This window comes from Lonchura striata, chromosome 23 (genome assembly GCF_046129695.1).
Source record: "Lonchura striata isolate bLonStr1 chromosome 23, bLonStr1.mat, whole genome shotgun sequence".
NCBI lineage: Eukaryota > Metazoa > Chordata > Aves > Passeriformes > Estrildidae > Lonchura > Lonchura striata.
Window position 1 is genome coordinate 9313950 of NC_134625.1, and position 12971 is coordinate 9326920.

At 44.9% G+C, this 12971-nt stretch overlaps 1 protein-coding gene across 1 annotated transcript in view; it reads left to right on the forward strand.

Annotated features, from left to right (window-relative positions):
* The first annotated feature begins 11405 nt into the window (after positions 1–11405).
* The window catches only part of LOC116184450 (uncharacterized), a 37046-nt gene continuing 35480 nt past the window's right edge, over positions 11406–12971 (forward strand). The window contains exon 1 of the mRNA XM_077788080.1: positions 11406–11811. Within this exon, the coding sequence (XP_077644206.1) occupies positions 11568–11811 (244 nt within the window). The 5' untranslated portion in view covers positions 11406–11567. The remainder of the gene's footprint in view (positions 11812–12971) is intronic.

The following is a 12971-nucleotide window of genomic DNA, read 5'->3' on the forward strand; positions in this document are numbered from 1 at the left end:
GCCCAGGTTGGACTGGTTTGGGCAGAGAGGCTGATCCTCAAAAGCTGAACATTTATTTGTTCATGGCTCAGGCAAATGAAAGCAGGGATAATCCCAAGGAAATCTCTCACACATTTCTGTAAAATAGTTCTATTTCAGAGCAGCAATCTGGCTTTGGTGAGGTGTTTCTCCTGAAATTTCGTGCCTCAGCTCAATGAAACAAAGGCCTGGCTTTTAAAATTCTGTCACAAGCGAGCTGGGCACACACACACAACTCTTGGAGATTCCTTTATCCCCCTACAAAGGAATTTAATGCCTCTGAATACATTTCTCAGCCCTGCTGATTAACAGGATGTACTTCCTTATTTTGAGGTAAATATCAGCTGTCACAATTACCAAAGAAAACCAAAAAGGCAATAAAATACACAACATTTAACAAGTCAAATAGCTCGGAAGTTTGACAGGGTTGTTTTGCAGGGTTCTGCTCTTATTCAGGATTATTATGTAAAGATCCAATTTCAGAATGAATTTGGGGTATCATTCATTTGAATTTTGACCATAAGAGCAGGGATCTTTTCTTTTTCTTTGCTGCATGCTCTGAGACCAGCCAGAATCCCAATAAAATCCATTCCTACAGAAAAATTTTTGGGTTTGCTTTGTGCTTCTCTTGAAATCAAAAATTATTTATCCATTCCAAGCGACTGTTGGAGGATGAGGATAAAGAATAACAATATTTTTACTCCTTTTTCAGGCAAAGTATAATCATTTTCCAAGCCATGAAAACAATCCTGACCTTTGCCATCCCTCCAGGAGCAGATTTGGGGACCCCTCACCTGTTTTTCCCCACAAATCTCCAAATCCTTATTTTCTGTGGCTTTTTTCTGTCCCCACGTCCAACTACACACAGAATAAGCAGTGTTTTTCTGCCTCAATAAAATAATTTCTCCTCATTTTTCTGCAGCCATGCTAGGGCTGAATTCAGTGGCCTCAGTGGGAGTTTTTTCCCTGATGCTGAAGGAATTTGGATGGAGGCCACTGGCAGTGAAATAGAATCTGGGTGGATGGGAAAAGGGCTCTGAAACCTGACCCCAGATTAAACCCCATTGTTGTTCGTGACTTTCAGATGAGTAAAAATGGATTTAGGGCCTTTATTTTCTTCTCCCCACTTGTATATGGCTTTAATTATTAACCCCAAATAAGCAAATTTTCATGCTGCCAACCTTAATACAGAGCAGCTGCAGTTTGGCCCATCTTAATTCTGTTTTTATTCATCTTAATTCTGGTTTTATTCATCTTCATTCTGGTTTTATTCATCTTAATTCTGATTTTATTCACTTTAATTCTGGTTTTATTCACCTTCATTCTGGTTTTATTCATCTGCCCTGGCTGAATAACAGGCTCCAGACCCCCTGACACGCAGGTATTTCAGAATATTGATTTTTGCTTTGGGATGAGAGCTTTGCTGAGGGTTTGGCTGTAGGAACAGAAAGTTTCTGGCAAATTATTGATTGGTGATTATTACAAATGGTTCAAATCCCCTTCAAAGAAGAAATTCAGCAGCAAGGGACTGAATTATACAGAAATAAAATTGTGAATAACTGAAATATTTCCCTCACAGCTCATTGTGGAAGTCCTGCTTTAATCCAGGCACTTTGGAGCTTATATTTAATACCAATATAATATTTAATATAAATATAATTTCTATTCTATCATAACTTATAAATTATATGATTGTATTAAATTTATATAATTTAAATTTATAGCTTATATTTACTACTAATAATTTGCCATTTATAGATAAAATAATTTGCTATTTATATCATTGTTATGATCTAGTGGAGAATCACCAAATTTTTTGTTCCTGCTGGATCCCTGTGAGGTGCTCAGATTTTCAGGCACAGAAAATCTGAGATTTTCAGATTTTCTGTGCCTGAAAATCTCAGATTTTCACCACGTGTCCCTGGAGAACAAACCCAACACCAGCTCCACCCCCACAGCTGCTGCGCCAAGGAATTCCGTGGAATATTTGGGAATATTTGGGAACAAAAAAAGGTGTGAGGGGCCCAGCTCGTGGTTAATGTCAGGCCAGCCCTGAAATTCCTGATTTAGGTGCTTCCCTGAATCCCTGCCAGGCCAGGGGATAAAATCTGGCAGGGAGGAACCTTCTGTGCTGAGATGGGCAGAAAAGGAGAAAAAACAGAATAAAAGCACTGTTCAACCACCCCAACATGGGCAGGACACGAATGAGGGGAGGGACCTGCAAAAAAAAAAAAAATTAAAAGCAAAAAAAATCAGGTTTTTGGGACCCAAATTCCTCATTTTGTCCACGTGCAAAAAATTGAGTTAAGTCAGAAAAGAGCTTTGAGGCCCTGAGGAGAAGAGCAGATCCCAAGGGCTGGAGCCTGCCAGGGGCAGGAATTCCGAGGTGAGGATAAAATAGAAATATATTGTATAACAACATTTCTTGTGCAAGAGCTGGAAGGAGCCTGTTTGGCCTGGCTGCAGGCCACGGCATTGTATTGCAGCAACAAAGCAGAGAAATGATCCTTAAAAACACCCAACTGTAAATGGAGAAACGCAAGCACCCAGACTCCAAAAAAATATGTGGCTTTTGTGGCTCCAGCTGCCAAATTGTTAACCCTGAGCATCCTAAATTGGAGTTTATCCTCTGCTGAAGCACGACCAGGCCTCAGCTGTGCTGAAACCCTGTTTTGGTGTGGATAGAGCTAAATTAAATTTGATTTATTTCAGCTGCAGGGACACAAAAAGGGGACATTTCCTGTGGCCCTGGTGTGTTCTACAATTCTCTCATTTAAATCGCATTTTCTTGAGCTCCATTTTCTGCCCTGTCCCTTCCACACCCTTTTTGTCCCGGCTCCCAGTCAGAAACCAACACAAATGTTTGAGACACCAACATTGCAAGGGTGGAAAAACATTAAAAATTGTATTTCTGCCGTGTTCTGCACGTTTTAAACCACAGGGAAGCCCTCACACATCATCCCCAGACGTCAGATTTGTTCCAACATTAAATTTCCACTCCTCTATTTCCCTTTTTGCTGGGCTTGTCTGGAATCTGCTGTGGTTTTTTTTTCTGCCGAGGGTTTCTTTGGTCTGATTCCCAGCACCATCTAGTGACACAACCCGGGATATAAAACCAGCATTTTATCTTTCTCCCTCTCGATTTTCTTGACCTGGTTTTTTGCTTTTCACTCGTCGCAAATTAAAATTCAGCTTCATTTTCACAAAAAAAATATTTTACAACACGTCTCAGAAGCCAAAGTTAATTATTGCCATTTTCCCCCGTGCTTTCTGCTCCGATCTCCTTCAACCCAAATAACAGCACAGAAATTCCCAAACCACTTCAGGTAAAAAAAAAAAAAATGCATTTCAGAAGGAATAGAAAGTGCTGAGCTTGGAAATCCTTTCACCCTGGAGCTGCAGTGGATGCCAGCACTCCCCAGTTGAAGGTTATTTGTTTGAAAGTTGAACCATCAGTGCCTTTCAGAGTTTGAAAATATAACATTAACATTTATTTCAGTGCCCACAAAAATGGATGTGGCCAATTCCTCTGCACAAATGTCTGCTTTTCATCTCAGGAGCAAAACCCCAAAAGCCCCATGGGTTTAATTCCCATTTTTTTTCTCTCTGCCTCCATGCAGCCCATCCAGCCTGAGGGAGAAGAAGCATTATTCCATTATTCCTCCATCACCACTCATTTCTGAACTCAGGAGCTGAGTGCACTTTGCTTCCAGAGGCATCAGGATGAAGGGATGAAAAATAATGCCAAGAACAAACATCCCTGAGCCCTGTCCTGGGGAGGTGGAGCTCTGAGCATTCCCATTAAAATTAAACAGGAACGTGGCCCTGGGTCTCAGAAGGATGAAACATCTTAAACCACTCCGTCCCCTCCCTTGGCTGCTAAAAATAATTGTGGCTAAAAATAAAAATATTCTGATTTCCAAGGGGCAGTGAGGTAACGGGACACGTGTGGAGAGCCATTTGCCATTTCCAGCCCTGGAGGAAGGGCAGTTTTATCATGGAATTTTCATCCCAGCCCCTGCAGGAACGATGAAATCTCCCCCTCTACAGCCAGGGTGATTCAGCTGGGGAAGGAGGAAGAGCTCAAGAAAAATGAAAGAGGATTCCCTGATTGCTGAAAACACATCAGATCTAACCAGGCTCTGACCTGAGTCCACACTGCTGCAAGTGCAGAGCAGTTTCTGTCACTCAGCCCCTCCAACACCACAAAATCGAAATTATTCAGAGCTCAGCAAAGTCCTCACTGCAGCCACCAGCAGGTTTGACTTCATCAGCTGCATCCAACAGCAGGGCTGAATTCATACTGAATTCTCCTCTGAATTTTCCTCTGAATTTTCCCCTCCATCTCACCTTTTAGGTGCTCTGCTAAGAACCCAGCAGTGATCAGCTGAGGAAGCACACACAGGCTGCCTTTGAAACCACAGCAGATAATTCCTCAAAGTTTCCTTTGGCAAAGAAATCAGAAAGAGAGAAAAAAAAAAAAACCAACCAACAAAATAAGGGAAATATCTGAGAGTTTTTTGTTGCCTGAATAAAAACTTGCTAAATGAAAAATGGATTAAATGAGGAGCACCCAAAGGAAGAGCCACCAAAGTGATACAATGACAATAAGATTTATCCCTTTTGTCTTTCCATGCTTATTTGGCCTCCAAATTTAAACTTTTATCTGGATATTTGTGCAGCATAGACTGGTCAAAATCTCTATCAGAAAAGTGATGAATAAAAAGGTTGATCCTGAGTCATTTGGAAAGCTGGGAAGTACTGCATCTCCTTTGGGATCGTGTGATCAGTTCCATTTGGGATGGGGTAATCAATACCATTTGGGATTTGGTGACCAATTCCATTTGAGATTGGATGATCAATTCCTTTAGAGATAGGGTCATAATTCCATTTGGGGTTGGGTGACCGATTCCATTTGAGATGAGGTGATAATTTCATTTACGATTGGGTGACATATTCCATTTGGGATGGGGTGATAATTCCATTTGGGATGATAAATTCCATTTAGGATTGGGTGATAATTCCATTTAGGATTGGGTGATAATTCCATTTGGGATGGGGTGATCACTTCCATTTGGAATTGGGTGATAAATTCCATTTGGGATCGGGTGACCAATTCCATTTGAGATGAGGTGATAATTTCATTTAGGATTGGGTGACAAATTCCATTTGGGATTGGGTGATCCATTCCATTTGGGATGAGGTGATAATTCCATGTAGGATTGGATGATCACTTCCATTTGGGAGTGACAATCCCATTTGGGATGAGGTGATAATTCCATTTAGGATGGGGTGACCAATCCCATTTGGGACGGGGTGACCAATCCCATTTGGGATGGGGTGACCATCCCATTTGGGACGGGGTGACCATCCCATTCTGGATCTGTTGGGCCGTGGAACAGGAGCCCCAGCACGGGCAGCTCCTCCTGCCCAGGGGAGGTCACTGTTGCTGCACAGAACGGGGCTCACACGGGGCAGTTTCCGTGTGGAACACCAGCAAACCCCTCCTACAGCAGCTCAGGGCTCCTTTCCTTCCTCATCTTCCAATCCACCAAAAATGCAGCCCACAGCTGCATCATTCCATAGGAGACTGGTAATTCTCATGGCTGCACCAAGAGCAAACCAAATCCCATCCCCGGATGCCTCAAGGCATCAAAAACTGGAAGATTAAAATAATTTCTTCACCTTTAACCTGCCATTCAAGACCACACAGATGAGAAGTTGTCAACAATTAACTGCATCTGATCACTGCATAAAAATTAGGAAATGATGGCCCAGGGGAGAAGAGCTTTGCTTGTCCTGGTCTGAAGGGGTGAAAACTCTGGAAAATGTTTTGATTCCCCTCTGAGGGGGACAGAGCCATCCCAGCAGCCCCACACAAGTGGAATTTCCTCAGGGTGCAACATTTCAGGGCGGTAAAAACAGTCGGAACATGCCACCCCTGCCACGGCCAGGGAGCCTTGGATGCAAGGAAAACATTTGGAGGTAACCATGGAGCACCAGGAAGGATGAGTCAGGGCCAGGTAATTCCTGGAAATGAAACAATGGAGATCACCCAGGAGGGGACAGTGCCATTGCCAGCGTCACCTTTGGGGTGGAGGGGCTGGAGAACTCCTGAGGAGCTGGGAAAGGGCTCGGAAAAGGGGAAAAGGAGGTTCAGGAGGGACCTGGTGGCTCTGCACAGCTCCTGACAGGAGAGGGAATTTGGGATCTTATCCCAGGGACAAGAGGAGGGGGAGCAGCCCCAAATACAGCAGAGGAGGGTCAGGCTGGACACCAGCAGGAATTTCCCCATGGAAAGGGTGGCCGGGCACTGGAAGGAGCTGCCCAAGGAGGTGACAAACAAAATATCAGGAGAGATTTTAAAGCTCGTCTTTAAGGAGAATTGTGCATCTCTAAAGGTGAAGAGAATCCTATGTAAATATATCCCGAGCTAAGTGGATGGGGAGGATTTAAAAGGCTGAGTAATTAAGTTATTTAAAATTCCTGGAGGTGCCCAGGGAAGGGCTGGAAGTGGCGCTGAGTGCTCTGGGCTGGGGACAAGGTGGGGACAGGTCACAGGTTGGACTTGGTGACCTTGGAGGGCTTTTCCAACCTCAGTGATCCTGGGATTCATCACAGCAGTGCCCTCCTGCCTTCAGCAGGGATTTTCAGCTCCCCCAGTGAAGGTTTTGCTCCTTTGTGAAGCATCACCCAGCACAGGACACTGTCCCCAGCCACTCCAGGCGACCCCCGTGCCGGTCCTGACGTGGCTAATTAATCAGGTAATTAATCAGGTGGATGTTTACTGCGAAAGCCTGTGACAAACCCAGCAGTGATGTCACAACCAGCGCCGGAATTGTCACATCTCAGCTGCAGCACTTCCCATACAAATGGAGCCTCCACAACCCTGCTCTGTTCCCAGGGGAGAGGCTGGGAAAAACCCACCCAGATCCCACTCGAGTTCTTAGTTTGAAATATCTTCATTATTCAGCCTTTTAAATGCTCCCCATCCACTGAGCTCGGGATAGATTAACACGGGATTCTGTTCACCTTTAGAGATGCAGAATTCTCGCCAAAGATGAGCTTCAAAATCTCTCCTGATATTTTTGTCTTCCCCCTGCCTTTGTTCGTCAGTGCAAATCAAACCCACCCCCTCCCAGTATGCAAAAGGGGATTTTAATAAAGGGAACCTTGTGCAACAAAGGGTTTTCAGGCAGGTGGGATCAGAGGGAGAGCCAGACAAACACCTACCCCAGCAAGGCTGTTAAAGTGGGTGTGAGCACGGGAGCGTGTAGGAACAAGGGAGGGGAGAGAGAGAGGAATCACCCTCATCCAAAGACAGAAAAGGAGCTCAGCCCATGAATCTCCATCAGAAAAATTATGAATAAAAGGTTGGTCCTGAGTTATTTGGAAAGCTGGCAAGTGCTGCATCTCCTTTGGGATTGTGTGATCAATTCCATTTAGGATGGGGTGATCAATTCCATTTGGGATGGGGTGATCAATTCCATTTGGGATGGGGTGACAAACTCCATTTGGGATTGGATGATCAATTCCATTTGGGATTTGGTGACCAATTCCATTTGAGATTGGGTGATAATTCCATTTAGGATTGGGTAATCACTTCCAATTGGCATTGGATTCCATTTGGGATTGGATGATCAATTCCATTTGGGATGTGAACGTGCATGTGGAGAGAGGTTCTGCAGAGCTGCCCATTCACAAATCACTTCATTGCAGGCTTTTTTATTTACTGAGAACTTCAGAGGGTGATGCTTATTTCTGCTGAAAACATTACAGCAGGAATCAGAATTCCTACATCAGAATTAATTCTGAATGCCTAATCCATCAGAATTAATTAATTGCTACATCAGGAGTTAAACAGGATATCAGGAATTAATCAGTTTATCAGGAATGTACAAAGGAGAAAAAAAAAAATAAATCCCCCCAGAACAAAAAAATCTGGCATGTGATTTTTCCTACAAAAAACAGTATAAATCTCTTTCCTAAAAGCTCAACTCTGTTTCTGCCCAAACCTGGCTTGACTCATCTCTGCCCCAGATGATTGCCACTGAATCAATAATATTGCCACTCACCCAGTCATATCCTCTTTTCTTACACCTTCAATGTTTTAAATATTCTCTCTTTCTTAAAATAGAAGTTAAAAACCAAAGAAATCACTAAAACTGTGGAAGATAACGAAATTATCCCATACTCTTGAGTAAAAAACTTTCCCCAGCCCAGGTTTCACCGGGTAATAAATGAAATAATTCTGTCCATAGGGAACTTCCTGTGGGAATCAGGAGGCACCGACTGAAGCAGCATCCACAAATCCTAGAAAGTCATTTTTGGGATCTCCCTCTGCTCGCTGTGCAAGCTGGAACCTGCCCTGCCTCTGTGGATAAAAGAGGACTCAGTGCAGCATTATTAGAGGGTCCAAATTGAAAATTGCAGTTGAACAAGCAGGGATGGGGCTGGAGGTGGACAGCTCATAGCCAGCAGTGCCTGTTTGCAGAAAAAGACTCATGGGAGCTGTTTGAAATTAAAGCAACAAAGGATTCTTTTAAAATGTCAGGTGCCTCTTGAGGTTGGAAGCAGAACCACAAAATTCCCAGTTAAACAAACACAAAGCCTTGGAGACCTTGTAGTGTCCACATTCCAAGGGGTTTTGCTGCTAGATTTGAAAATTCACATCTTTTCTCATGGCTGAAAATTGCATTTTGGTCCTTTCTGTGCCATAGAAAGGCCAATTCCTCACCAATGTAGGTCAATACCTGTACCAAACCCAGACCAATTCTTGATTCAATGTGAATGCAATCACAAGTTATAAACAAGAAGATAAAACTACCCAACACGAGGGCTGGAGTGTGGAGGAGAATAGAAAGAGGAGGAATCTCTGATGTGATTTACTGGCCAATAAATGCAGTGAGTCACTGCAGTAATTTCCTGTTTGCAGGAGGCCAAATTCTCCCACCTCTGCGAGCTGGAGAGGTTCCTGAGCTGTGCCTCATCCTAGAGACTTGCTTGGGATATTGAGAGGATAACACAGGGATTTATGGCACTGAGGGGCTGGATCCTTGTTGGAATCGGAGCTATTGATGATTCTGAGATTGTAGAAAGTCTCTGTCTGTCACCCCCTGCCAAAGCAGAAGCCAGAATTGGTCTGTGCTGTTTCCAGGTTGTTTATTCTGTTTATCTCTCACATGTTCTGCTGCCCTGCCCAGCTCTGTCCTGCAGGGCAGCGTGTGGGGCTCTGCCCTCAGTGGGATGTGACAAACATTAAATACCAGAAACTCCCTGGGCTGCATTTACAAGAACGTGCCAATATCTGTCACCTACGTTGGACAGTGTGTCCCCAGCCTGAACCAACAGAAAAATGCCAACACCACAGTGAGACATGGAGGGCATGAAGAAGGAGAAAAAGGACAAGGCACACCCAATTTCCTCCAGCTTGTCCCCTTTGGACCCCTCATCTAGAATCCTAAAATTTTACTTTTGCACCCGTGCCACACTTAATTATTACTGATATCAAGCACTCAGAACTGGTAATTGATCCTGTAAGATTGAAAACTCTTTTCCATGGCCAGAGATCACAGCCAGTGTCTCTGGGGGCTCTGTCCAGGGGGTTCCTGACCCCTGCCAGGGTCCCAGGGCAGCCAGAGGGAAGCTCTGGACTCCCACGGATCCTGCCTGCAGCTCCTCCTGGACTCCTGCAATCAATGAAGCAAAGCAGGTGAAACAGGAGGAAAATATTTACCCCAAAGCAGGAGGTGTCCTTAGAGGATGCAGCCACTTTGTGGCTGTGCCAGACAGGCAAAAGCACAGCTCAGAAGTGAAAGGTTATCTAAGAAATCCCTTCCCCTTGGACAAACTGAGGAGTAACTCACTGTGCCTTTAATGCCTGAGCTGCAGAGCCCTGGGAGTTCACAGAGGAAGCCTTGGAAGGTGAAGCCTGGCTCCAGCCATGCCTCTCCCTTATCCATCTCTGTTAATTAATTAAAGGCAGTGATAATCTGTGGGGCAGGGAGCCAGGGAAGAGCCACTGCACTGCAGATCAGCTCCTGATTCCCTGCTTGCTCTACAAGCATCAAATCTCCTTTGATCAATACCTGGATAATCCTTTCAACATCCCTGAGCCCGTGCTTGCTGCTCCCAGTGCAGAGCAAGCAGGAGATGGAACTGGGGAGGGAGAGGAGTCGCTGCCCAGTTTAAATTATAACACAAATGTCATGCTGCTCGTGTAAATCTGCCCCAGAAAAGTCTGGCTGCTCTCTGCCCAGGCTGATGGCAAAGGTGATATTGCTTGGGATGAAATCTGGAATGCTTTCCAGGGCACAGGCAGGGAAGAAGATGCAGCTGATAACATCATAATCCTTTTTTTCAATCTAGGTACTTCAGAGAAATATCTGCTTGTTCAGTTGAAATGGCACAGCCCACAAGGTGAAATACATCTCCCAGGGACATGGGAATGGAGTTTGGATCTGATACTGAGATCTGGTGACAAGGAAATGGATTTCCTGTAAGAAGTGTCCCCATTTGACATGGCTTAACCCCACAGTCACCAGCTCACCCCTCTCCCTGGTAGGAGGGGGAGAGAGCTGTGAGCAGGTAAAAAAATCATGGGTGAGATAAGAATAAATGAAATAATGCAGTGAAATGAGAGGGGGAGAGAGAGAGAGATAATTAATCCCCAATTAAAACAATAAACACAAATTCTCCCACCCGCTGCTGCCCTGAAACTGCTGCCTCAAGCCCCCAATTTAAATGCTGGGCACAACTTCCTACAGGATGGGACATGGGATGTCCCTTTGGCCATGGCCAGCTGTCCTGCCCATGCTCCCTCACAGCTTCTTCTGCACCTCCTGCCTGGGAAAATTCCTTGGTTTGAGGGAAGCACAACCGAGCAAGGACTGCAGCATCAGTTTGGTACCAAAAGCATTCACCTGCTGAATCCAAAACCCAGCACTGTGCCAGCTACAGAGAGCAAAACTCACCCTATCCCAGATGAAAAGCACTTTGAGAATTCCCAAAACATTTAACTAAAGATCTCCTACTACTTTATTCACTTGCACGACCCTTAGTAAGAGGTTGCTTTTCCCTTGCCAGTAAATCAGATTTTTTTTTCTGTTTCACACAGCAGGAGAAAAAAATTGTGGTTTTTTATTTTTTCAACTTGAAGTTAAGCTTTTTCTTGGGAAAACTCATTTCCTCATCAGCTGCTCAGGGCTGTAAGGAAAGAGGGTGGAGCCTTCCCAGGCTGCCATCCTCCAAGCCATACCTGAGTATAAAGAGCAAAGCAGAACTGCAGCCAAGAAACTCTCAAAAGCTGCTTCCAGTGCCTGCTGGGATTCCAAGGCTGGTTTTATTCCTCCCCTGCTGGAACTTGCTGCTCCAAAGACAAGAGGGAAGCTGGACTCAGCTAATTACATTGGAGGATTAATTACATTGCCATGGTCTCCATGTGATACCGGATTGATTTTTAATTTTTTTTTTTTTTTTTAACACAACTGAACAGGGTTTTTTTTCCTCCCCTCTTCTCTTTCACCTTTTTCTGCACACACACAGTGGAGATGTTGCAAACGGTCTGCATGAGTCCTGAGCTGCTTGTCAACCAAAACATGAGTGAAAGTGAAATCTGTGGCTACAGCCCAGGCCAGGGATCTCCTCTGCCTGGAGAAACTGCCAGCCCCAAGAGCTGCTTCCAGCAGAGCCCATCTCTGCCAGACTCTGGATTAACTGAGCTGAACGTGGCGAGTCCCAGGATCTACCACCCTCCTCCTCCATGCAACCCTCCAGGGATGCCTGCTCCTGCTGGTAAGAGGAAAATCTTTATTCCCATTTCCTGCTTTGTGCTTCTGGCAGCAGCTGATGGAGCGCAGGGACCTGGGGCTCTGAGCAGCACGAACCAAGCTCAGCAATCCCAGAGGTGCTCAGGGCATTCCCCTACTCAGGCTTGGCTGGGTTCTGCTGTGTTCTGCTGCTGAGGTCAGAAATTGCCCTGGTTTCCAAAGGATGCCCAATTTTCCACCATTTCTGCACATTCCCCTACTCAGGCTTGGCTGGATTTTGTAGTGTTCTTTTGCTGAGGTCAAAAATTGCCCTGGTTTTCTAAGGATGCCCAATTTTCCACCATTTATGCCCATTTTCCTACTCAGGCTTGGCTGGATTTTGCTGTGTTCTGCTGCTGAGGTCAGAAATTGCCCTGGTTTTCTAAGGATGCCCAATTTTCCACCATTTATGCCCATTTTCCTACTCAGGCTTGGCTGGATTTTGCTGTGTTCTGCTGCTGAGGTCAGAAATTGCCCTGGTTTCCAAAGGATGCCCAATTTTCCATCATTTCTGCCCATCTCCAGCGCTTTGCTGCTCATTTGCATTCTGAATTGCAAGTTTGGTTCTGAGCTAACAGCAAGGTAATAGATGTGACCTGCTGAGTTATTAACATTTCAAAGTCACAGCGAAGTGTGTTTGGTGAATCATTGCCTTTGCAGAGTCCTGCAGTTCCTAGGGTATATCTGATCCATCACTGGAAACTCTTCCCAGATAACAACATGCCAGCCATATTCCTAGCTAGTTATAAAAATTGTCAAAGAAAGCTTTAAAATACTCTTCAAACAGTAAATATTGCATTGTCAAAACAGCAATTAATGAAAAAAGGAATCATTTCTGGAACAGTCTGAGAAACAACCTCTGCTTTTCGAGCTCTCGGTGTTTTGGTGTTTTGATTATTCAGTGATAGGTGAAACACTGAGAAGTGCCAGAAATCTCAGCACGAAACAACAGCCCCATCTCCATTCCAAAGGCACCATTTGCTGCTGGGGATTCGCCTCCCTCCTGCTGGAGGGGTGTCAGCTCTCGTTGCCTGGAGCAGGGAAGGGAAACAAGATCACGCAACGAGAAACCACATCTTGTGGGGCTGGTTCCCCTGCCAGGACTGCTCCTCTCAGGCATCCCAGGAGCTGCACCTTTCCCATCTG